Source organism: Neophocaena asiaeorientalis, unplaced genomic scaffold (assembly GCF_003031525.2).
Source record: "Neophocaena asiaeorientalis asiaeorientalis breed wild unplaced genomic scaffold, Neophocaena_asiaeorientalis_V1.1 scaffold256, whole genome shotgun sequence".
Taxonomy (NCBI): domain Eukaryota; kingdom Metazoa; phylum Chordata; class Mammalia; order Artiodactyla; family Phocoenidae; genus Neophocaena; species Neophocaena asiaeorientalis.
Window position 1 is genome coordinate 5,080,099 of NW_020185324.1, and position 24,696 is coordinate 5,104,794.

The 24,696-nt window shown below is 41.3% G+C and overlaps 1 protein-coding gene across 4 annotated transcripts in view; it reads right to left on the reverse strand.

Annotated features, from left to right (window-relative positions):
* Positions 1-24,696, reverse strand: part of SPATA6L (spermatogenesis associated 6 like) — a 59,934-nt gene that overhangs the window by 2,695 nt on the left and 32,543 nt on the right. For all 4 annotated transcript variants that reach the window (XM_024734296.1, XM_024734297.1, XM_024734295.1 and 1 more), the window contains 7 exons: positions 18,982-19,059; positions 16,334-16,573; positions 14,160-14,262; positions 11,401-11,435; positions 10,460-10,656; positions 4,400-4,493; positions 3,207-3,309 (listed from right to left, as the gene is read on the reverse strand). In XM_024734296.1, the coding sequence (XP_024590064.1) occupies positions 3,220-3,309; positions 4,400-4,493; positions 10,460-10,656; positions 11,401-11,435; positions 14,160-14,262; positions 16,334-16,573; positions 18,982-19,059 (837 nt within the window). In that variant the 3' untranslated portion in view covers positions 3,207-3,219. The remainder of the gene's footprint in view (positions 1-3,206; positions 3,310-4,399; positions 4,494-10,459; positions 10,657-11,400; positions 11,436-14,159; positions 14,263-16,333; positions 16,574-18,981; positions 19,060-24,696) is intronic.

Here is a 24,696-nt window from a genome sequence, read left to right on the forward strand (position 1 = left end):
TTGGAGCTTGGCATCTGTAGGCTGGTTTGCTTTTTGCTTTGGTTGTACGGGAGGTGAAGGGGCCCCGTGGGAGGAAGTAAAATGGCTCCTGCCTGCCCAGCAGAGATGGTAAGGTTGGAAGCCATAGCAGCCCCTCCCTTTGGAGCTGGAGGCCTAAGGAGCCATGACAGAATCAGAAACCAGCATTTTAATTCACTGTTGTCCTTTTTCTTTCCTTTTCTTGGTTTATTTCCTTTTTGCTATTCTTTAATTTTAGAAAAGTTTTTGTGCTACAGTTCTTGTCTGTGTCTGAGGACGTCTGGGCCTGGGTTCTTTGCCCTCCCTCAAGTTGGGAGCATTACAAGTGGACCAGGTCCCGTTGCAGGCTGGCCATGGTGGCGGCAGCTGGGATCATGGGAGCTGCTCACAGGGATGGGAGGGTCGGTGGGCCAGAGCTGGTGCCATCTGCTCAGTCTCCCATCCCTTTGCAGAAACCTCCCTCCAGTCCTCTGCCCTCTTCTTGGGAGAGTTTTCATAAGGAAAACCAACTACAATACATGAAGGAATGAAGTCCTTAGTGGAGGCACGTGGAGGGGCAGAAGGCAGAGGGCCTGAGTCTGCCTGAGGGACCAGCAGGTTTCACAGAGGAGGCCTTGTAAGCCCAACCTTGAAAGTGGAATCTCAGTGAGCACACACCAGACGTGGGCAATCAGCTCTTGATAAGGACGGTGACACCGAGGCAATCACACCTCACAGGAGAACTACGGATAATGGGTGTGTGCGTGTGTGTGTGTGTGTGTGCACGCTTATGGGACTTTTTTAATGGTAAAATTCATATAACCTAAAATTCACCATCTTAAAGTATACAAAGGATCATCTGTTTTACACCAAAAGTATCAAGGCCCAAACCATCCTGAGTAAGGAGAAACAGGTGTCCAACCCCTTCGACCCATCTCTTCCACACATTCCCTGGTCAGATAATTGGACTCATGGTTTCTGGTCCAAGCATCCCTAACTTAATCCCTAAGTGCTAAGAATCTACTTTTTCATTTCCCCTGAATCTTGAGGTCACCAGGAAACCAGGAGAGGGAAAGATGATGAACAGTGAAAGAGCAGAAGTGCAGAAGGGAAGGACAAGCGCTGGTGCTGTAAGCAGGAGAGTCCTTGAGAAAAGCAGGGCAGGGGACATGGAGTGGAAACTCACTGGGTCTTCTGCCGAATGCTCCTCTCTGCTGCTGTCTACCCAGCCCATAGGCATAACGGTCCCATTTTAGCTGCTTGACCTTGCTTGTTTGGATCTTCCCTGGATTCACTGAGACAGCTTCATTCTACTAAATGCCCTGTTTGCTTAAGATGAGTCAAAGTCCCCTGAGTTCTTTACAACCATGAAAACTTTCACTGACAGTCCTCCAGGACCCCTGCCTCACCAGGAATCCATGACCCAAATTGGGACAGGAAGAGAATGGTATGGAGAGCTTTCATAGAAGGCCTATGAGCATATTCCAAACCACTGAGTGGGAACTCATGTTACAAAGGAAAGCTATTTACTAAGACGGAATTTTTTTTTCTTACCTTCTCTCTATCTCCTCACGTCAGGGTCCACGTATCTGCCGGTTCAGGGCTTTATGTAACTTAATGTTAGCCATGTTGAAATTCAACACAATTTGGCAGTTGGTAATTACGTGGGCCACGTTCCCTAAGTGGTAATTAAGTGGCCTGTGTTCCGTATAAACACCTAATAAATGCCTAGATGACTATTTTGGCAACCAGAGATTATGTGGCCCAGAAGCCATCCTTTAATCTACCAAGCAGAACGTTCTAAGGTAGAAGCCTGCAAAGTGGGAAATTACTGAGCTGTCCTCCACATTCCTCTGTGCTGAAGGCGGGAAATCCTGGCCAGCCCTGGGCAAGGCAATGTGTGCCCTAAAGCACGAATGACCCTCAAACCAGAATTTCAGGAGCCTGAGGACAGTGAAAACCTAGCACATCATCCCACACTCCTTTATTGTTTAAAAAGATTCGTTAATTATCTTGATGTTGCTAGAATGAGGGACTACATGATACAACACCATAGGACCCTCTGGGGGATGTTCAAGGGCATTGTCCACCAATTCTGCTTAGGTTCCAAAGGGCTCTGCTCTTTCTCCCCAGGGTTCTCCTATCACACACTCCAGTTTTGGAGAACAATGGAATGTAATGGTTAAAAGCCAGATCACCTGGCTTCAGACGGCAGCTGAGCCATTCACTAGCCATGTTACCTTGAGCAAGGCACTTAACCTCTCCTTGCCTCAGTTTCCCTATCTGTGAAATGGAACTGGTGATAGTACCTACTTCACAGAGTTGTTGTGATAATTAAATATTAGTTCATTTAATACAAGTGAAGTATTCGGGCCAGTTCCTGGCACTCAGGAAGCACTTAATAAGGAAGAGCTATTCTTATGCTGGGCCTGGGTAGGAAGGGAAAGAAGAAAAAACCTGAGAAATGACAACAGCCCTCAAAATGTCGAACTTCTTACCACACACCTGAATTCAAGAGTTGCCTCATCACCTCATTCAACAGCCTCCCACAAAAAAATATTTACTGAGCACCAACCACAGTGGAAGGTCATCTGATGCAAGGGTGGCGACAGGGTGGTGGAGGGAAGGAAGGCTCTTGTTCAGGGCACACACCTGGCATGTGTGGTTCAGTTCACCTAAGTTAAATGGGATCCCACTGTAATTCTGGCTGTAAAATAGTGAGCAGGACGGCAGAGTCCCTGACCTCGGGAAGGTATCATTCGAGCAGACTTTTAAGCAATCAACCCACATAAAAATATAACAACAAACTGTGTCATACTGTATGAAAGAAAACTGCAGAGGGCTAAAAAGGTGTACCTCAGAGCAGGAGGGGGTGTCATGGAAAGGCATGAGACCCGAAAGGTAAAGAGAAGTGACCCATACAGGGTCAGGAAGAAGTATTCCAGTCAGAGAGCACATGCAAAGGCCCCACAGCTGGAAGGAGCTTGTGTTTGAGGAGCTGAAAGAGGGACCATTAGGTAAGGGGGTAGGGGGAGCATACAAGAGGCAAGACTGCTGGCAGACCCTCATATGTGCTGTCTGAAGGAAGAATGTGGCTCTTATCTCCTCCTTGACTCCTGTCCGCCACATTTTCTAGGTACTTTATATGGTAGCAGGAAGCTGAAATTATTTGAGCAAATCAACAAGAAGCACTTAAGCTGCTTACTTACACAGGACAGCAGTTTAAAAATATCTCTGTTTATGCACCGGATATTTCTTCAGAGGGTAGTTTGGTCTTTCAAGGATATTCTTTACTTCAGAGATGGAGTCTTCCTATATAACAAAAACAAATCCAGCAATTGCATTACTCATAATGTAATACAGATCAAGGATATCTGGATGTGTAGTTTTGCATTTAAGAGGTCTATGAATCCCATATATGCCGTATATATTGTGTTCATGATACATGTGTGTATATAGATACTATTTTTTCCCCCCTCCCTCCTTCCCTTTATCGCTTTCTTTCTTTCCTCTTCCTTCTTCTCTCCCAAGCCCCCTCCCTCTTCCCTTTCTTCCTTTTCTTCTTTTTACATTTTAAAGGGATTCCCTTACTTGAAAAAACTACGAATTAACAAAGCAAAGCAAATGACTTTGCAGACAGGCCATAAAGTAATCCACAACCCTGGTGATTAGGGGAATCAATATTCATTTAAACAATTCATTTAAATGCCAGCATTTAAATAAGTCAAGATGACCAATTCAACTACATGGTATAGTTAAATCCAACCAGAGGGGGCACTGTCAACCTTCCATTTGAATTCTTTTGAACTGGTGACAGGTCACAGCTAATGGCTGTACATCTGCAGTAGACAAAGCGCTGGGTTTATCTATCTATGGATCAGAAACACTCCCCTCACCCCCATAAAAGTCAAACAGTGAAAAACACCTTATGCACTTTGAGGAAAACTTTTTTCCATGTTGTGAGCTCATGCAGACCACACACGTCCCTAGATTCTTCCCTGGACAGGGATTCCTGTCCAGAGCAGAAGGAAATGTGCTTCGGGCCAGTTACACTGTCTTCTCTAAGTTCTTTGACAGGACAATGCTCCCTCTTGCTGTAGGACCTCTGCTTGATGCGTGCTGTTCTCCAAAGTAGCTGCTACTCATCACTCGTAGCTACTACTCATCACTCAGATTGAAGCTCCGCTGTCTCTTCCTCAGGGAAGCCTGCCCTGACTGCCAACTAAGTCCAATACTCCTTTTCATACGCTCTCAGGATACCATGTAACCTCCTTGGTGAGCATCACAATTTACATTTATTTCTGTCGTTACTTGATTAATGTATGTCTCCCCTGCTAGACTGTGAGACACAGTCCCCATATTATTTTATCAGCAAAGATCTAATTCCATCAGAAGCCCTGACCTTGTTTAGGTGTTGCTGAGATCTGTGGGACGTCAGATGACTACAGACCCTTTTGTGGATCTTCTTCCACATGGACTGGGACCCAGGGTGGAACCTGCTCAACAGAGTAAACAGGGTGGAGTATTATGCAGCTGATAAAAAAGACACTTAGAGTGCATAACAATAAGGGTCGATATTTAGAACTTAAAGGTGAGAAAAAAAGCAGCAACATGCAAAACAGTGTGCATAGCATGGTTTCAATGTCTTTATTAAGCCTAGGTATAGGAAAAGCACTGGGAATAAAAACAAGCAAGATGTTAAAAGTGGTGTGTGTCAGGGTGTGTGACTCTTTTCTTCTTTGTAATTTACTGTGTATTTTAGATATTTCTCTAAAGAACAAATCCTGCTTTTACTTTTAAAACATGTAACCCCAAAATTTTTAATACAAAATTTAATCCCAACTGTTTTCTACCAGGGGTTTTTTATGTGTCATTTACTTTAGGCCACCCAGACCCAAACTTAACCACAGATCTTTCAGTGTCTTTCAGTTCCTCAAACAGGCTGCATTTTCTCCCTTCCATAGGCACTTGCCAGCACTGCTCCCTCGGGTAGAATGCTGCCACCCCCAAGCCCCATCCCCACTCATGTTGAGTCCTACCCACCTTCAGAGCTCAATTCAGTTACTGATTTCTCAGGAAGATCCTTCCTGAGCCCCTTCCTGTAGAGCAGTGGTCCCCAACCTTTTTGGCACCAGGGACCGGATTTGTGGAAGACACTTTTTGGCACCGGGGTGGGGCGGGGGGGAGTTCAAGCGGTAATGCGAGCGACAGGGAGAGGCAGATAAGCTTCGCTTGCTCGCCCGCCACTCACCTCCTGCTGTGCGGCCCGGTTCCTAACAGGCCATGGACTGGTGCCGGTCCGCGGCCCAGGGGGGTTGGGGACCCCTGCTGTAGAGGGAGTCGGCTTCCCTATTTCATGCACTTGGAATCCATTCACCTCTCATTCATAGCACTTCCCCCAGTGGACATTTTGTCACTATTTGGTTAATGTCTGTCTCTCCTCCTAGACTGAAATTGGGACTGAGCCTCTTGGGCTAATAGCTCATCTCAGGGCTTTGCATACCACAGTAGGAATTTAATACATATTTCTTGAATGATTGAATCCATCCATTCATTCATTCATTTTGGGGAGGGAAGTGAGTACCAATTCTTAAGTTGAGGCAGAATTTGTAGTTTGATTATGAAAAGCACAGATATTGTTTTCTTAAAATGCCTAAAACTTTTAGCAATTTGGATAAAATCGTCTCTTTAACTAATATACAGTAAACACTGGAAATGACAGAAACATGTGAGAATCAATCCAGTTGTTGTTGTGGCCACCACACTAATGAGTCCCTGTGCAGTTGCCCCTCTGCTCGGTTTGGGACCCACATCCAGGCCACCCATCCTGGCTCCCTGTAACGAGCATGTACCCTCTGGTTTCCAGGGAGACAAGACCAAGAGAATGACTGGATCTACACAAATCCATTACCAACCCAGGAAAATGACTCACAGCAAATGAACGAACCACCTAAAGCACTGCCCATGTTTAAGAAAAGGCCAGGCACATCATTTCTACACTCCTCTAAGAATTTTTAAGATGAAGGAATAGAAATATTTTGAAGCTATAAATAAAATTGGCATTTAAAAATAGCCACCAAATGGACACTGCAAATGCTTTTTCATTGGTCTTGAGTAACCAGTGCCAGAATTATCCGTACACTTGTTACCCTTATTACTATATACAATCAACACTATATTTGAAGACCTCTGAGAATGATGAGTCAACAGGCAAGAGCAGTGCTCTGCCTTGATTATGGCCTTCTCCTTGTGCAGTGGGATGACTGCAGATGGATGCTGAACTGCGGATGGATGCTGAAGGGATGTGACTCTATCCGGACACTGGAGCTAGGGAACCGGCTTGAGAGTGTTTCTCCCACGTTTGGGACTACCATTTCCCATGCTGCTAGTTAAAAGGGTTTTCCACTTCCTCCATTAAAACCTTGGGCTGATTCTCACTCCAAAACTTGCCTCCCATCTCATTCTTGCAAACTTGGCCCTTGCTGATTTCAGTATTAAGTCAGCAGAAACTCAAAACGTATTTCTCATGCACTTCTGTGATCTGAGCAGAGGGAGACTGGTCCCAGTGGCTCATGTGAAAAGAACGGTGAGTGAGGCAGAGCCTAAGCACTGGTAGTGAAACTACGCCCCTTATGGTTGACTACCAGAAATTCTTGAGCTTGACTTACAGAAGATAAGGAACCAGCTTGTTAAAAACCCCTCTTCTTACAAACTGCCTTTACTGATTAAGCTTGCTTTAGTTGTTTTTATTCTTTTTTCCTTTCTTTATTTGCATACCCTCCAAGCTTCACATAGCCTAGGGTAATATATCACAAGACTTCTTAACCACCCCTACAGATAAAGCCTCTGACATCACAGGTCACTATAGTAATGGTGGGCTTAAGTTGTTTTACAAGAACGTGGAGTTGGATCCTGTCTAGTTCAAGCTGGCTAAGACTGGTTGGGATAACTAACCCTAAAACTGTGTCTGTAGAGTTATCTGATGAACAATTTTTTGACTTCAGAGGGTCAAAAACTCCACCCTCAGATCATGCTAAGTACCTCCATTTTTGAACATGCATCCCATGAAGAAGCATGTAACCCAGATATGCCTGGGCAAAGTACCGATTACTTCACCTTTTCTCTACCTCCAATCACATTTCCTCATGCCTAAGACCACCCTGCTTCTTTATCCCATAAATATCTCAAGCCCCTTAACTTTGGGGAGGTGGAGCTGAGACTTGTTCTCCCATCTCCTTACTTGGCTGCGTTGTGAATAAACTTTCTCTGCACCTCAGCATTTGGCTTGCTGTGCATAGGGCAAACGAACCTGGTTCGATAACAGTAACACCTAGTGTTCCAAGGGCTACCTCTGTGAGGTCAACGGGGAATGGATTCTTCCACAGGGGCTACACTGAGGTCAATGGGGAATGGATTCTTCCCCAAGGATACAAAGAGATATCCTTTAATCAAAACAGCTGCCTTAAAATTATTATCTTCAGTGCCACTTCCCTGGAGGTTAAGGTGACAAGCTCTCCTGGATGCCTGGAACTAAGAGGTTTCCCACAGTGCAGGACTTTCAGCGCTATAACCAGGACAGTCTTGGGCAAACCAGATAGCCTTTGTGTGACCATGTTATACTTTGTCACCTTATTTACAAATTCATAGTTTGATTAGTTCCAAACTTATCAGTTTAGAGTGACTTTGGACAGAGAATTTGCTGACTCATCAGAGATAAATGATTAAAACTCTGGTCTGCAGCCAGAGTCATCATTCTACAGTCAACTGTGCTAATTCCTGTGAATGACTTGCAAAAGCTCCCCACTGCCTTCCAACTGAGCCCAAATTCCTTAGCTTGGTTTCCACAGTCCCCCTCAGACCCTCAGCCTTGGCACCTACTCTTCCCCAAGGCTGCTCTAACTTTTAGAACCTGACAGCACCCCCTGCCTTCTCACCTCCCATCCCTCCCCTCCATTAACTATCACAATCCAATCCCCTCCCCTCTGGGCCCCCATGAAAATGCCACCTCCTCCATAAAACATTCCAGAGTACTTTCCTTTTCCTTTATACTCTGATAGCATTTGGTCTGTACTGTTCTCAAAGTTCTGCCTTGTAGAAAACTCTCTGTGTATATTTTTTTTTTTTTAACATCCTCTGCAAGTTCTCAGAGATCAGAAGAAATGTCTTAAATGTTAGCATTTCTATTCCAGGACTAGCAGGTTGACTATCAATCCTGTTTTCCTTCTGAGGCACTGTTTTTTTCCCTTGTGTCAGCAAGTATTTATTGAATGTCTACTAAGTGCCATGAATTGGTAACTGATTCTTCATGTGTCTTTTTTTTTTAATTGAGGTATAATTGGTGAGGCACACTTTTAATCACAGAGATTCTACATTCCCCTCCACACACCCAGTACTAATCTCAAGGATTCTGACTCAATATGAGGCAATTCTTCAGTGAGCCAGAGTTGAGAATTACTGTCCTGCTGCATAAAGATACTCAGGAAAGCCTGGTTGAATGAATGCATAAACCATCTAACAAATTTATTTAAAAAGAAACGAGGCCTTCCTAGATCTCCTTCCTAATGGAATTAACCTCTTCTTGCTCTGCCTTTCCCCTACATTTTGTTTATATTTCTGTTAAGTGCACATCATAATCCATCTCAAATTTAGTGACATGGGGGTATGCCTGCCACCCTGTCTAGTGTGTGAGCCACTGGGAAGCCAGGACGTGTCACGATCACATACACTGCACATAATAGGTTCTCAATAAATGGATGCTCAATTCAGTCCCTCAGAAAATCTTGCTATGCTGATTATAAGGAGTTTGGGTGATGTACGAAAACAAGGCACATGGGCAAAATCCATGAGCTTGTTCCAGTTCTGGCAGCAAAGAAGCACTTTGGGCTGCAAGAGGATGGATCTTTGGTCACTAAACCGCTTTTACAGCTGAGGAAACTAAGGTCTAAAAGGCTGAGTACTTGTGTGAGATCACATAGCACTTGGAGACAGGTTGAGCAGAGCTCAAGTGTCCTGACTACCACCAGTTGAAGGTTCCTCCCCTTCTCTGTTTAAAAGAAATTCTAAGTCTTTACATCTGGGGTAACCCCCTACCTGCTCTGTCCACCTGTTAAGCTGCAGGCTGGTAGAAAGAGAAGAAGCCAGAAGAGAAGGGAGACCAGGCCCAGAGACGGGTGTAAATGTGTCTCTCACCACCTGTCTCTGGGAGCCAAGGCCAATTTTTAAAAATCTATGTTGTGTTATTTTCTTCCAATACAGTAACTAATCAAGGACTCACCATTACTTAGTAGATTTTATCAAAATATTTTACTTGGTTTCCTCAAGTCCATTTTAATATAAAGGTATTCTATCATTTCTGAAAAAAGTCTAAGAATGCATTGTCACTTTCTTATAATTCCTACTAAAATTTCAGTGCCACTTTTGTTCTGGGATATTTACTACAAGTCTCTTTGTTAGCAACTGTATTATTTTTATGTGGAGATTTCTTACTCTCATCACTAACAATGCAGAGAAAAGCAGACTGGCCTTTTTTTTTTTTTTTTTGCAGTATGCGGGCCTCTCACTGTTGTGGCCTCTCCCGTTGCGGAGCACAGGCTCGGGACGCGCAGGCTCAGCGGCCAGGGCTCACGGGCCCAGCCGCTCCGCGGCATGTGGGATCTTCCCGGACCGGGGCACGAACCTGTGTCCCCTGCATCGGCAGGGGGACTCTCAACCACTGCACCACCAGGGAAGCCCAAGACTGGCCTATCTTTCATTCAAAACAACTATCTTAAAACTATTATCTTTTGTGCTACTTCACTGGAGTTGTGACCAACTGTCCTGGTTTGCCTGGGACCAAGAAGTTTCCCAGAATGCAGGATTGTCAGGGTTAAAATCAGGACAGTCTGGGGCAAACCAGCTGGGAGTGCAGTTTGGAAAATAAAGTTCCCTGCTCTCAATCTCTGGCCTGCCCTCCAGACATACGCAATTGTGGGTTTGTGTGTGTGTGTGTGTGACAATAATATAAACAAGCCAACAAACCATGTCTAGAAAAAGAGAAAGAAAATACACCCACATATTAATCATGCTTATCTTTGGGTGGCAGGACTATAGGTGATTTATTTTTTCACTCCTTTTCATTTTTCTATAATTTCCAAACTTTCGAGAGTGAGTTCTTTTATACTGGTGAAACCAAAAGCTTGAGTTCTAAAATTTATGACAGATCATAATGGATAGATAAATAGTACCTATGCCAAGTTAGCTGTCTGTCCCATTTTCAACAAGCATTCTGAGATATGCTTTCCAGGGTAAGAGAAAAGTCTCAATTCTTACTTTTGGGATTATTTTTCAAGGAATAATAATTTTTCATATCAAGGTGTCCCCAGCTGAATATTCCTAAGGAAGCAAACTGATGAAGTGACCTGACTTTACTCCTGCCAGACCACAAGGCACTCTTCTAGCAAAGAGATGGGTGCTTGCTGCTGACCTTTCTCGGAGAAGGGGCTGATCCAGAAGAGGGCTGGGAGTTCTGGAGTGTTGGGAGGTGGCAAATGAAGTTTCCCAGTGGAAATCGGCATCCCCTTGATGACTGTAACTGGCCGAGGGCTTTCCAAACTTACTTGAATCTAACGATAATGGTGATTCATTCCTTAAAACAATCCGTTCATCTGGCTCTTTGATAACCTGAGTGACAACGTGCATTAATCGTTAGTTGTAGTTTTTGCTTTGGTTTGCTTAATTTAGAGCTGGGGGCCAGGTGGGACAGGGAAGAGAACTGGGGGCAAGATGATAGAATACCTGCCACAGGGATCTCCTGCAAATAAAAGAGGGGTGGGAATAGAGAAGACTAGAGACAAAACGCTCAGCAGTCAAGGGCAAGGAAAGATAACCAAAACTCTGTACATTTGGCATATATTCACAAGCCAAAATCAACTCATGCTCTGAGCTTTGGTTTGTGAGGATTGGAGATTATTGGGTTTGGGAAAGACATAATTTTTTAGACAAAATATTTAACTGCTATGGCAAAGGAAGCTCAGTGTACTCCATTTTCTTTGCATATATCCATTCTCATGTTGTAACATGGACGTCTGCACCTTCACCTGAATAAACCAATCAAACTTTAAGAACAAGTGATTTACCATCTCATATACAAAGGTACTCGACTAGAGAAAAAGTAATGAAAATCCCTACTGATAAAGTAGATATTGGGCCTACATACACCCTCACTGGTGATTCATCCTACAAATGAAAAGAGTTTATGTGAGGGGAATAAACCAACTAAAGCAAAGCAACTCAAGTTAAACTACAGGAATTCCATAAGCAGCATTAGCTAGAAATATACTTTCCACCACTCATGGGAGAAAGCACAATAATTGACATTAGACAGCTGGAAATTAATCAGTTTACAAATGCTACTTCTAAAATTACCTTTACGTTAGCTTCAAGGCTGTCAAGAGAAGAAGCTAGAAGAAAGAGGAACAGGTGTTTCAATGACTCATTATTACCAGTTACCCCTAAAGCTGCTGTTACACTTATTCCACAGCAGTACAAAAATATTACACAATGAATGAATTATCAGAGAACTTAAATGCTCCCTTGTAAATTATACCATCACCTTTAAGTCTTCCTGAAGTCATAGCAATTTATCTATTAGTTTTACTGTCCTCTTGAGGTCGACAATGAGGTTATATTAATGACAGCACGTATGGATACAGGAAGAGTAAGCGGGAGTCTAAAGTGAAGCAATAACTTCAGTAGCCCTTGGGCAGCCTGGAAAACTCTTATTTGCCCAGGTGCCCAGGGCCTAAAAGAAAGCCATTTGGCTCAATGTAAAATTCATACCCTCTGCCTCTTCTGGCATTCCCTTTATATTTGGTTTACATAAAATCCTACTTATGCAGAAACTCTTGAGTGTACTTGTCCAAGGTAGATACAAAAATGAATACATAAGAGCTTGGAAAAACAACACAGCAAAAGTGTAAATCATTATGATTACCCAAGTAATCATAATAAGTAAATAGACCTAATGCCAGAGAATGGTAAGAATTACTAGAAGTAATACACACAGATAAAACCAAGAATAAATGGGATTTTTCCAGGTTGAAAAAAAAATGCTTTTGAAATGAGTATTTGCAAGACTATGCTAAGGCCACCGGGGCTTCCCCCAGCATGACTGGGGCTTAGGCAGTGACAAGGGTCTGCTGATTCCCCAATGCCACTGGTAATAAGAAGGAAGATATAAAAAGGGATTGTTTAAAGCATGCTAATTGTCATATCCTCTGGGCATGCACATAGGTGTGTGGGCATCTTGTCCCAGAAGCTCTCTTCCACCCAACTCCCAGCTGAGCAGGGAATTGGTAATGCTAAGCCCCTTTTCAGCTATAACCATAAATCTGCCCTGTTGCCTAGGAACCCCCTTGCTACTGATTTTTGAACACTCCCTTTCACGGGGAGTTTGCCCTTGTTTCCTAGCTTCTCAAAGTGTAGTCCATGGACCAGCTGCATCGGTATCACCTGGAAGCTTGTTAGAAAAGAGGGATTCCAGGCCCCACCCCAGCCTTAGGGAATCAGAATCGCACTTTAACAAGACGCCCAGGTGACTCGAATGCACAGTGAAGTTTGAGAAGCACTGCTTTATTCTGCCTTAGGCCTGAATGAATGAGCTGACAGGTGACCTAAGGAAAAGTCTGGCTTGGAAGCTACAGGGATTCCAAGGATCTGAGCCCCGAGGTCTGAACTTCTTCTCTAAATGTAAGTATGCCAAAAACTTGGTGTGTGACCTGTACACACTCTGTAACCTCTCTGGAACCTTAGTTCTCCACCTGCCAGGATTAAGAAAGACAAAGGCTGAGACCAATGTGATATATGAGTCCTGTTGTAATTGAGCTAGCATTAAGCCCAACTGTCCTCCCTGGGAAAGTACATTTCCTGTTGCTTGATTTCAGAGTAATTGGGGAAGACAGTGCTGCTTTTATGGGCTACATGGGTGATTTTCAATCCAAAGGACTTAAATGTCAGAGGTGATGAAGCACTTTCTGCTTCAAACCCTGTCTTCTGTCCTTGGTTTGCTGCTGTAGAACAGTCACAGTGATTCAAGGACACCGGCTTGAGTTACCACAAGAGAATGTGCAGCCCCTTAAAAGTATAAACCTTTCAGTCTAACATAGGAAACCCTGTTGTCAGGGATGGTACAGGTCCAGTCTCACCAAGAGTCAAGAGAATGGGCCACCACCATCCCTTTCTAGCCTAAGAATTTTTATTAATTAAGGAATGGTTGAAATTCACTGCCCTGACCTTCAGTATTGACATGGTTCATGTATTTCAATCATAAAGTAAAGGCCTCCCAGGGAGGTCTTAACCCAGTGCCTCTCAGTGTGTGATCCAGGGGCCTCCCCATGGGTCTCTAAGACCTTTCAGGAGCTCTGCAAGATCAAAACTGTTCTCCTATTAATACTAATCTCTTTTTCACTCTCTTTCTCTCACAACTGTATAATGGAGTTTTCCAAAAGCTACATGATATGTCATGATGTCACCACTCTGATGGTTAATGGAATGTGTGCTTGTATATTCTTGTATTTTACAAATTTCTCAGTTTTAATTTCTAACACTAAATATTGATAGATATCATCTGCATACACAAAGTTCATTGGGGTCTTCAATAATACTTAATGCAAAAGGGTACTGAAATCTAAACATTTGAGATCCCCTGCCTTAACCTCACTGCTTCAGACAAATTGCCTCTCCTCCTTTGCTGACATGGAATCTTGTAAAGTAAGTGTTGCATCTCCTGATCTCCAACAATCCCCTGCTGCTTCCTATCCAGAGAAATGGAGAGTCCTATATGTTAGCTATCAGTGGTGCCTTAGCAAGAAGATTCCACCAGGACAAGATGCTCCCTGCTTTTCCAGCCCAGCCAGGGAACAACCACAGCTAGAGCACGCTCAGTGGTCACACTACTCAGAGCAGTCTCCTTCAACAGCTAGGGGAACTCTGAAACAGCTTCTCAGCTGACTCTGCTCATGGGAACTCCCTCCCTGGAAACTCCACAGCGGGAGGGCACCTGAGAATTAGGCCCTGAATTTCCAAAGAAACATGTGATTCCTCAGAATGAAAGAAGACTTAGAGGTAGGTAGAATGCATTCATTCCCATGGGGAAACTGTATAGGAATAACAAGAAACTCAAGTACCTCTTCTCACTGGAAATGGAAAGTTTGAAAAGTCAGATTTTCTTCTAGACTTCTGGGAATGATGCTCTGAACTGTTCTCACCAAAGGGCTTTGCACTGTCCACCTGAAAGGAAAGGAAAGGAATGAGACTTGAACCCACTGTAGCTTGTATTACCCTCTCCTCATTGCCTGTAATGCCTTTCTCCCCCTCAGTCACAGTCATGCAGGTGAGAAAAGAGGTTGGAAACAGATTAAATCACAGTCTCCAAGTATATAAAATGTTATACCCAACAGGGAAACCTGTCTGTCCCTACCTTCACTGAGGTTAGAACACGAAGACATGGCCTAGCACTAGGCACAAATCATATTCTAACCACTGGTAAGGCTCCAGCCCAGAAAACAGCAAGTGACATTTACTTCACATTCTTTTAGAACCAGACAGAGTTTCATGTTCCTAAACAGTCTGAGCAGTACTGGCCTAGGTGTGGTCCTCCCTGAAGACAAGGGATTTTCACAAGGTGACATTTCAGCCTTCCACATCCCCTTCCAGTCTGAGTGTCTATATTCTTGAAAAAAAGAATAGTGGTGACTGTATTATTTTATTTAAGGTAACCGTATTTTCCTACACTGGACAACATGTCAAAATACTTGAAATAGAGACTCTTCCAGAATATGTATGACATAGAGTTGCTGGAGTTTCTTTGTAACATTGTTTATTTCTGTTTTTTTTTTAAATTTCAAGAAAGCATGTTATAATATTACTCTTCAATCTACTTCAAGAAATACTTTGATTAGAATTTACAATCTTGACAACATCAGGTCCTCTACATTTTAATGCTGCTACTTAAACTTCAGATATCAGGAAATCTGGCTAAATAAAAGAGCACTTAGGAAAGAGCTTGGCACATTAGTAAAGACTGTATAAGAATTTGTTAAATAAAAGTATCAAGCAAGTTTTAATTCCCTAAGAAACCTTCCAAGATTTTAAGCTTATTTAGCCCATAATGGCATACACTAAAGTTGTATTTTATTAAAATGTATGTCAAATGATATAAATCAGACTCAGTAAACTCAATTCAACAATATTTGTATGAAGCCACGTTTAAAGAGTGATTGCTAGATTTTGCCAGACATTTTTACCCAGGTCACCATGAAGAAAACAGCTATCCTGTACTTTCTAGCCAAACAACGTCTCTGTTCTACCTACAAACCAACTCTATATCCAGTCATCTCAAAAGCACCTTGCCTTTGAGATTTACCATGCTTCATTTCTTGTGTCTAATGCACAAACATCATCATTAAGTCAAATTATCAACTTGACAATAATATCAACAGTTAACATTCTGAAGAATAAGTCATGAACTAGAATGTGGAATGGTGTTCATGAAAAATATGAACTAATACTGGAAGTGTTTTTAATGTAATATTAACTGTAAATATCAAGAAACAAATCTGTATATACAGTATAATTACAACTTTGTGGGAAAAAATAAGGCATTATGAATACCAAAAAAAGGCAAAAGAAAATGTATCAAATTAAACAATGATTTTATTATTCTGGTGAACCTGTGGGCAATTTTTGTCTTGAACTCTTCTACATTTTCCTTTACTTTTATAGTAGTCAAAAAATCTTGAGACTATGAGAACAAGTGTGATTAAATTTGCCTACTATTTCCTGAGGGCTAAATCTAAAATAACTTTGATTAAGGGCTTTGACTGTGGCACATCATTGCATCTTCCTGCAGACATATGTTTCCTGCTCTTAAAAGTGTGGCCATTAAGCAACAACCTCACTAAGAAAACTCAAACCAGTTTTCTTAAAACAGATGAGGCTTTGGTTTCAGATTGGTACAGAGTATATGCCAGCCTTTGATATGCATCTTCTACCACTGACAGTTCATTGATTCTTCTGGACAGTGGCAGGTTATCATATGTAGATAACACTCTCTATTAATAATCTTCAGAAATTAAAAATAGGGATGGCAGACATTTACTAAGCAAGTCTTCTGCATAAGACATCTTTCCTGACAATGACTCTAGGAAGTGAACATAATTTAATCATAGCTGTCATTCAATTTGAATTTCCTCTATTTATTTACTTACCCATTTGTTTTCATGGTCCAACCTTCCTTTATTCCACCCTCATTCACACCCTCACCATTCCAAAGGACTGTGAAAAATAATTTTAGGCTCACATGTCTTACTACAAATGGAGGTTTTCTTTCTCCAGGTATTTTGAAACTATCTCCAAGATTCAGTTGAGCTGGCTGGTCCTGAAAGGAACGCCTGGTGAAATATGGAGAGGGCGGCCGGGACTGCATGCCTTGGGGCAGTCTGTCGAGATTACTCTCCCTTGGTTTCATCTTTATACTACTTAAGTGGAATTTTGGTCCATTTGATGTGGATAAAGGCCTTCGTGACTTACATCTTTCTTCCTGAAAACCCAAAAAAGAAACAATATTTTTAAAGAAGAAAACTCAATCAGAATATAACTGTGTTTAATTGAACTTTAACTAAGGTAGAAGATTGAACATCTCAGATTTATAAAACATGAACTTAAGGAAGGGCATTTTAAAATTTTTCTTCAGGTCAGGTTAGTATCACTAGTGAACTATTAGCAGTGAGATTTATTTGCATTATGAGAAAGTTGGAAAGTATCAGATACCCCCACCCCCACCCCATCATAGACAGATGATTGACAGATGTAGAAATATAGTGAGAGAGAGAATTTGGCATAAACTTGGGTCCAGCAATTTCACTTCAAGGAATTTATTATAAAGAAATAATTATGGCTATATGTATAGCTACAGAAATTCTTAGAACATTTCAAAAATTAGAAACCAACTATATTGGTAAGTAAGCACTTTCCTTTCAGCTCCAAACCCACCTTTCTACACTCAGCTTTATGATACTGGACCTGGCACTCTGCAAACCCCCTTCGGTTTTTCCAGCTGTTTTGTTAGGCTCCACCACTAGAGGGCGCTAGAGGGAGACCGTAAGACTAGAGGAGGAGGAAGGGACTGGGGACTTCCAGTTTTGCATTCTGTTCTTGTCAGCATCACCCCAGCAACCATTCTTCACCTTGACAGCAGCAAATGGCTCCAGTTTATAGTTTTTTCCTATCATAATCCAAAACTAGCCTCACAGCACCAGGTGGCCAGAGAGCCCCTTGCTCAGAGATTTGAGTCTAGACCCACAGGATCCTTCCTCCAAGCTCCTGGGACAGCAGCAATGAGCAGTGTCCCTCCTTAGAGATCTGAGTCCCAGCTCATCAGAGTCTCCCCTCTGAAATCATGAGGAAACACCCGGGAGAGCAGCCCCTCCCCACATGTCTGGGTGCCCTTTCTATGGGGTTTCTTCCTCCAATTTCTATGTTCTTGATGATCCAACCTCTTCCCTTTGGTCCCCCAACGCTAGAGGTGGAAGCTGCTTCCTGTAGTTACTATCTCCATCACTTCACTGTTCCCCTTTTCCTTTCAGTCCTCCAACCCTCGTTTAGCCCTTTTTTTTTTTTTACATTAAATCTTTCTGTTAAAGTAACAGGTATGGTTTGTTTTCCAGACTGGACCCTGACTAATATATCAGCTTAGTACCCAACAACAGAAAAATGAATTGCCAAAAATTATGGTACTTCTGTACAATGGCATAGTATGAAGCCATGAAAAATTGCCTGGCTTAAGCATACTTAAGGACATGAGAACACGTTCATGACATTCAAAGTGAAAATATGATATGAAATAATATCATTATTGTAGTATGGTCCTAATCTTCTAAAATTAAAACAATATGTGTATGTGTGTGTGTGTACAGAAGAATATATTCAAAAAAGTAGTCATGCTCATCTCTAGATAGTAAGAATAACAGGTAATTTTTATTTTGTCCTTTTTTCTTATCTGTATTTTCTAATTGTATAAAATAAATGGGATACTTTTGTTATAGGAAAACAATGAAAGCTATTATTTTTAAAAGTTAACACTTAAAAAAGTTAATATAGGAAGACCTATATTAGGAGATTAAAACAAGATTAAAATGGTGGAGTAGAAGAAAAAGAATAATAAACTGAAAGATCACTGTGCACACTTAAATAGATTGGAGAAAACAGTGGGTAAATAAGGAGAGACTAAAAAGCAGCTACTGCCTTCCTGAAAATTAACCACTGGCTTCCCATTTATGAGTTATGGTGCCCAGGGGACTGACGGACTTGCACAGATTAGTGACCCTTCTCATTCAGTATCTCTTAACCCAAAGCCCACATTTTCTAGGACTCCAGGTGAGGTCTACAAACTATATTCATTAACTCTCTATATCATTTTAGAAACGATTTTACATGGTTGCAAAATTATGGACAATAAGGTAAAACAAAAACAGAAAGAAGTCAGGGTGAAGGGGAAATTAGGGCTGAACAAGAAAGTAAAATGAAGGTAGTGCTCATGGATGCCCCAAGACCCTTACTGTTACCAAAGGTGGCCCACAAATACAACTCTGAGCTTCAGCCTCAGCACAGGAAAGAAGGAAACACTACTGTTGATAAAATCAAGAGTAAAAGTCATGGAACAACAACAACGAAAGCTAACTAAACGACACATCAAGCTTGTGATCGTAGCTTCTGGATCATTCTGTTCCACCAATTATGCCATGATGAATACATGCCAAACATACTCACTCTAATGTGACAGGCTGAACGAACAGTTTGACTATGGAAATTCAAACCTAGTAATAAGTTTCCAGGTTTCTGTTTGTCCAGTTGCATCTAAACTTGGTAAACCGAGTTTAGGCTGAAATTCTTTAAATTTGTGGAGAAAATTTCTAACATTTCTATCACTGGATTCTCAATTATACTTACAAGAAATCTGTTTCTATGCAGAAACACAGGTTCTCTGATGGCTGTCCTCGTAGAAAACTCTATTTTGGGAGCAATGCCCTGAAAATAAAACAGCATAAAAGATAACAAATAAAATGGAAAGAGGGTCTTTGCTCATCCTATCCTAACTTGAAATCATCCGAGAACCTAAATGCTCTTTTCTGTAGTTGGCATAATCTACACACATTATCTAAAATACATACATAACGAATATATGTACAGTGAAATATTATTCAGCCTTTCAAAAGAAGAAGATCCTGCCATTTGTGACAACATAGAAGAAACCAGAGGACCCTATACTAAGTGAAACAAACAAGACACAGAAAGGCAAATACTGCATGTCTCACTTATAGGCGCAATCTGAAACAAACTCATAGAAACAGCTAATAGAAAGCTGGTTGCTAGGAGCTGGAGGATGGGGGAAATGGGGAGATGTTAGAGGATACAAAGTTTCAGTTAGGCAAGATGAACATATTCTAGAAGTGGAATGTACAGCAATGTGACAACAGTTAACAATACCATATTTTATATTTGAAATCTTCTAAAAGGGTGGATGTTAAGTATTTTCACCACAAAAAAGAACAAAAACAACAGTTTACAATGTTAAATGATGGATATGTTAATTAGCTTGATTGTGGGAATTCCCTGGCTGTCCAGTGGTTAGGACTTGGCACTTTCACTGTCGGAGCCCAGGTTCCATCCCTGGTCAGGGAACTAAGATCCCACAAGCCACACAGCACGGCCAAAAAAAAAAAAAAAAATTAGCTTGATTGTGGCAATTATTTTACAATGTATATACAAAAATAAACGTGTATACCTTAAATATATACAGGTTTTGTCAATTATACACCAACAAAGCTGAAAATAAAATACATACATAATAAGAATAGCTAAACACATATAATACTACATATTATGTGCCAGAGCCCAACCAAAGGGCTTTGCATATATTAACTCATCTAACCCTCACAACAACCCTGTGAGGTTGGTGCCAGTAGTATCTCCACTTTGTAGATGTGTAAGCTAAGGTACAGAGAATTTAAGCAACTTGTCCAGCTAGTACTGGCAGAGCTGGTAATTGAATCCAGGCATTGCAACTTGTGTCCCCGCAGTTAGCTACTCTATTTAAAACACCGGACCATGGAACTGAATGAGATTACCTAGGGGGAGGGATGGATAGAAGTTCTCCTTCCCTACCTACCTGCTTTGAAAACATGCTTTATATCTCATACAAAATATTTATACTCATTTCCAAACTCTTCATTTTGTTTCATTGATCAATACTTCTTTTTCTGCTCGGTACCATCGTATCTAAAACATGGTGATACATACATATATATATATATACATACATACACATATATATACATACACATACATATACCCTATCCTACTTAATTCTCATAGTGCTATAAGGAAAGTACAGTTATTAACGTCAACCCACTTTATAAATGATAAAACTGAGAACTGGACAAAAACTTGAAACAACTCTAATGTTCTTCATAGGTGAATAAACTATGGTATATCTATATAATGGAATCTACTCAGTAATAACAAGGAACAAGTTACTGATACACACAACTACATGGATGAATCTTAAAAACATTGTTCTACGTGAAAGAAGCCAGTCTTGAGTGGTTACAGACTATGTGATTCCATTTATGTGATATTCTCAAGAGGAAACAAAGTTTTAATGACGGAGAACAGATTAGTGGATTATGGCGGAGGATGTGTCTATAAAGAGATAGCATGAGGGAGATTTGGGGAGTGATGGAACTGTTCTGTATCCTGATTATGATGGTGGTTTCACAAATCTATACATGTGTTAAATTCATAGAACTGTGTATCAAAAAAGTCAATTTTACTGTATATTTAAAAAATACAATTATTTTTCTTTAAAAAAAACTGAGGCAGAAAGAGATATTAAGCAATTTTCCCAAGGTCACGTGTCTTGTAAACGTCAAAACAGGTACAGGACTTGGAGCTGAATTACACTGTCTCCAATTGACCCCATCCAGTTACCTGCAGCCCCTCTGAACATGACCCTTTGCTCTCCTCTCCCCCAGAGAACACCGCCTGGCCAGGTACCCCTTTGTTCTGGGAACACTTTCCCTTTCTTCTTGCTGCCAATCCAAATCCTACCTGTCTCTTGAAGCCTGGCCTCACCCTCTCCCCTCCAGGCACACCCATAGTGACTTCTCCCTCCAGTTGCTAACAGCTCATTTCACTTATATAACATACTCCAAGTACTTGCAAGAAGAATTTGCATCGGCCGAAGCCCTAGAGGGAAAAGGAACCAACATGCACTGCATGTTTAGACAGGTACCAGGTGCTCCTAGAGGCTTTCACATGTGCGATCTCATTTAATCCTCATACAACCTGTGTAGTCGACAATTATATCCCACTTTAAATGTGAGGGAACAGGCTTGAAGAGGTTAGTCTGTCCAGTGTCACACAGCTGGGGATCAGTAGAGCCAAGAGTTGAAACTCTGTTGGACAGCAAAACCCATCCTCTTTCCATTACCTCATGCTACCTCTCAGGGGGCTTCATGGATGAACTAGTCAGCTCGATTCCTGTGCATTCATTCATTCCGATGCACATTCAGTCCTGTACATTCATCTTGTCTACAGAACAGGTCCTCACAGGCACAACCTACCTCCTCAGCTCCCCCTCCTCTTTTTTTTTTTTTTTGCCTCTAGAATGCACAGTACGCCCATAAGAGTGTTAGGCCCGGACTGGTGACTCAAGATTTCTGGGCTTATAAACACAAGAGCCCAGTTGCTGCACAGAGTTGAATAATTGGGGTCGGGGTGGGGGGGCGGTGGGGAGGTGGCGTTCCATAAAGAATGCACAATAACATGGCCGGCACAGCCTCACCTCCAGTTATCAAGACTGCCCACATGAAGAAGAGGGTGGGGGAAGGGGAGTTTCGGGGTCCACAGCACCACTGGTGGAAATCCAAAACCTCATGGGTGCGCGAAGCCCCAGGTCCCCAGTGGCCCAGCTGCCTGAGCCTGAACAAGTTATCTCTTAAGCCACAGACTGGTGTAGTCTTCTTAATGCCTCATGGAGAAGTAGTATTAACCATTGAACGACAGTTTAATAAAATATAACAGCTCACATTATTGTGCCCTTAACTATACACCAGATATTATGCTAAAGACTATACATATATTACCTCATTTAACCCTCCTAAAAGGGAAGAACTATTACCAGTCCCATTTTACAGATGAAGAAACTAAGGTACATGGAGACTAAGTAATTTACCCAAAATCACACAGTCATTCAGTGACAACACTGGGCTTGAACCCAGACCACCTGAGTCCACACGTAACCGCTATACATGCAGCTCCACTTTGCCTGGAGAAGACGAGGAGGGTCCCCTACCAGTAAGGAATCCACAGCCTGTAACACCATCTTGTTCACCTATTTGACCTCCACTCCTGGCAGTGACTTCCAGACAATACAGAGGAAGGTATTTTTCATAGAAGTACTGATTTTAGCATAACAGTTTAGAGCTGAAATTTACAGGCTCTATCTTGTGCAATCCCCTCAGCAACGGGATGGTGGTGATGATGGTTAGGTCAATAAATGTATTTAACAGTAGGATTTTCCTAGAATCACTGCACTAAAGAAAAATGGAAATTATTAACTAAAAATTAATAATTAAAAAAATATTGTTTCCGCTTAATTTACAAATTCAGCCTTTACCTAACAAAAAAACAGATTATATTCCCCTCCTCAGAATTCTTGACCTCAGCAGGAAAAGGAGGCAAAAAAGGCTGTTAGCATAACAAGTGAAATGAAATAAAATATGGAAGTACAAAGAAAAAGTCACACTTTATTGGAGGAAATAAATCTAATTCTTAATGAACTAAGAAGAGAAAATAAATGAAGTGACTGATTTGCCTGACCCGCACATGTCATTTATTCTCATATCCTACAACATTAATGAAAAGAAATTGGACCCTGGGCTGAAATAAACATGAGAGATTTAGCCTCATGCAGTGACCGAGTGCAAACTTCGAAGCCCGACAGGCCAGCATGAGAATCCCTGCTCCATTGCTCACCAGGTCTGTGACTCTGAGTACCTTTGATAAATTCTCCATGCCAGCTTCCCCATGCCTAAGATGAGGAAAATTTCAGTAGCCACCTTGCAGGGTTAAGGAGGATTGAACAAGATCATCCGTGTAAGGAGCTCAGCACAGTGCCTGGCATCTAGCGAACATGCAATGAATGTCAGCTATGAGTAAAGCTTCAGCAATTGGTTTTATTTTGCTTTATAGAACATAGAGAAATTGAGCTCCTCTATCTTTTTACAAATTGTTTAAAGTATACTTTCATTAACTTCATTGTAAGAATTGATACTTTACCTCTAATGCATGAAGATCTTTCCCTGCAGTTCTAAAGCTCTTTCACTTATGATTACCTGCATTTATGAATAACTACAAACACAGCTTCCATAGGTTCTTCTCCCTACTTATGCCCATAAAGTTAAACAAAGATAACATTTGGGAAAATATGAGAAAGTGTGTTTCTTCTTGTCTTGATACTTAGCTGGATACCAGCCCAGTGTTTGTAGATAGATTTTATTTAATAGAAAACTTGGGCAAACCAACGTTAATATAAAGAGTATCTCCCACCTAATTCTCACTAGTTTTTATCCCTTTTTGCTTCTGAAGAGCAAAATCCCAATAACTCAACATAATAAAGACAAGCATCTCACAAGTACCATGGGTATAAGTGATACACAAAGAACATCTCTGAGAAAAAAAAATGTCAGTGATATTCACCAAACCTTCAAAGATTATTGGAGGACTTAAAGTTATGCTCATTAGGAATTCAGATTAGGAGAACTTTTGATGAATGCCTGCTGTTTGAAGTATTAGAACTAGAAGTCCTGTCATCATAAACATCCTAGAAACAGGGGTCCTGCGTGTTATGTATTCTGCACAGTACTCTCAACAAAATGGAGACAATAACACTTTATTAAATTATAATAATGGTGATTCATGGGGCAGTAACAGAAAAGTTGAGTATTAAGTATGCTTTTTATAATTCACAAGGATATGGCCCTTAAAACAGGTCATCCAAGTGACATAAAAGTAAAGAAAATTGTCAGAGTTTCTGCAGTGTTAAAAATCATCCCAGATAACATCAAAATGAATATTTTGAATTTGGGTTCAGATAATGCCCCCCAAAACAGTTAGATAATCAACTAAATAACTGCTGTATCAAAAAAAAAAATAACTGCTGTATCGTTTAAGATCCTTCGATAATATCAGTCTGTGAACCTCTGACAGTTTCCCCTCCATTAAGTAGAGACCATAATATCTGCCTTGGCTGACTTAAGAACTGTTATGAGGAAAATAAGATATCACATGAAAAAACCCAAGCACAAAATAAGTGAGAGGTAGCATTATTACTATCACTACTCTATTTTACTATTATTGTTACTAAAACAATAGCTATGATTAAATAAACGGATATTAAATCTTTCAGTTAGTCTGCATTAAGAGGAGATGAAAAAAGACACAAAAACAAATTTATGGTTACCAGAGGGGAAAGGGGGTGGGGGAGGGATAAATTAGGAGTTTGGGATTAGCCGATACAAACTGCTACATATAGAATAGATAAACAACAAGGTCCTACTATATATAGCACAGGGAACTATATTCAGTATCCTGTAATAGGGA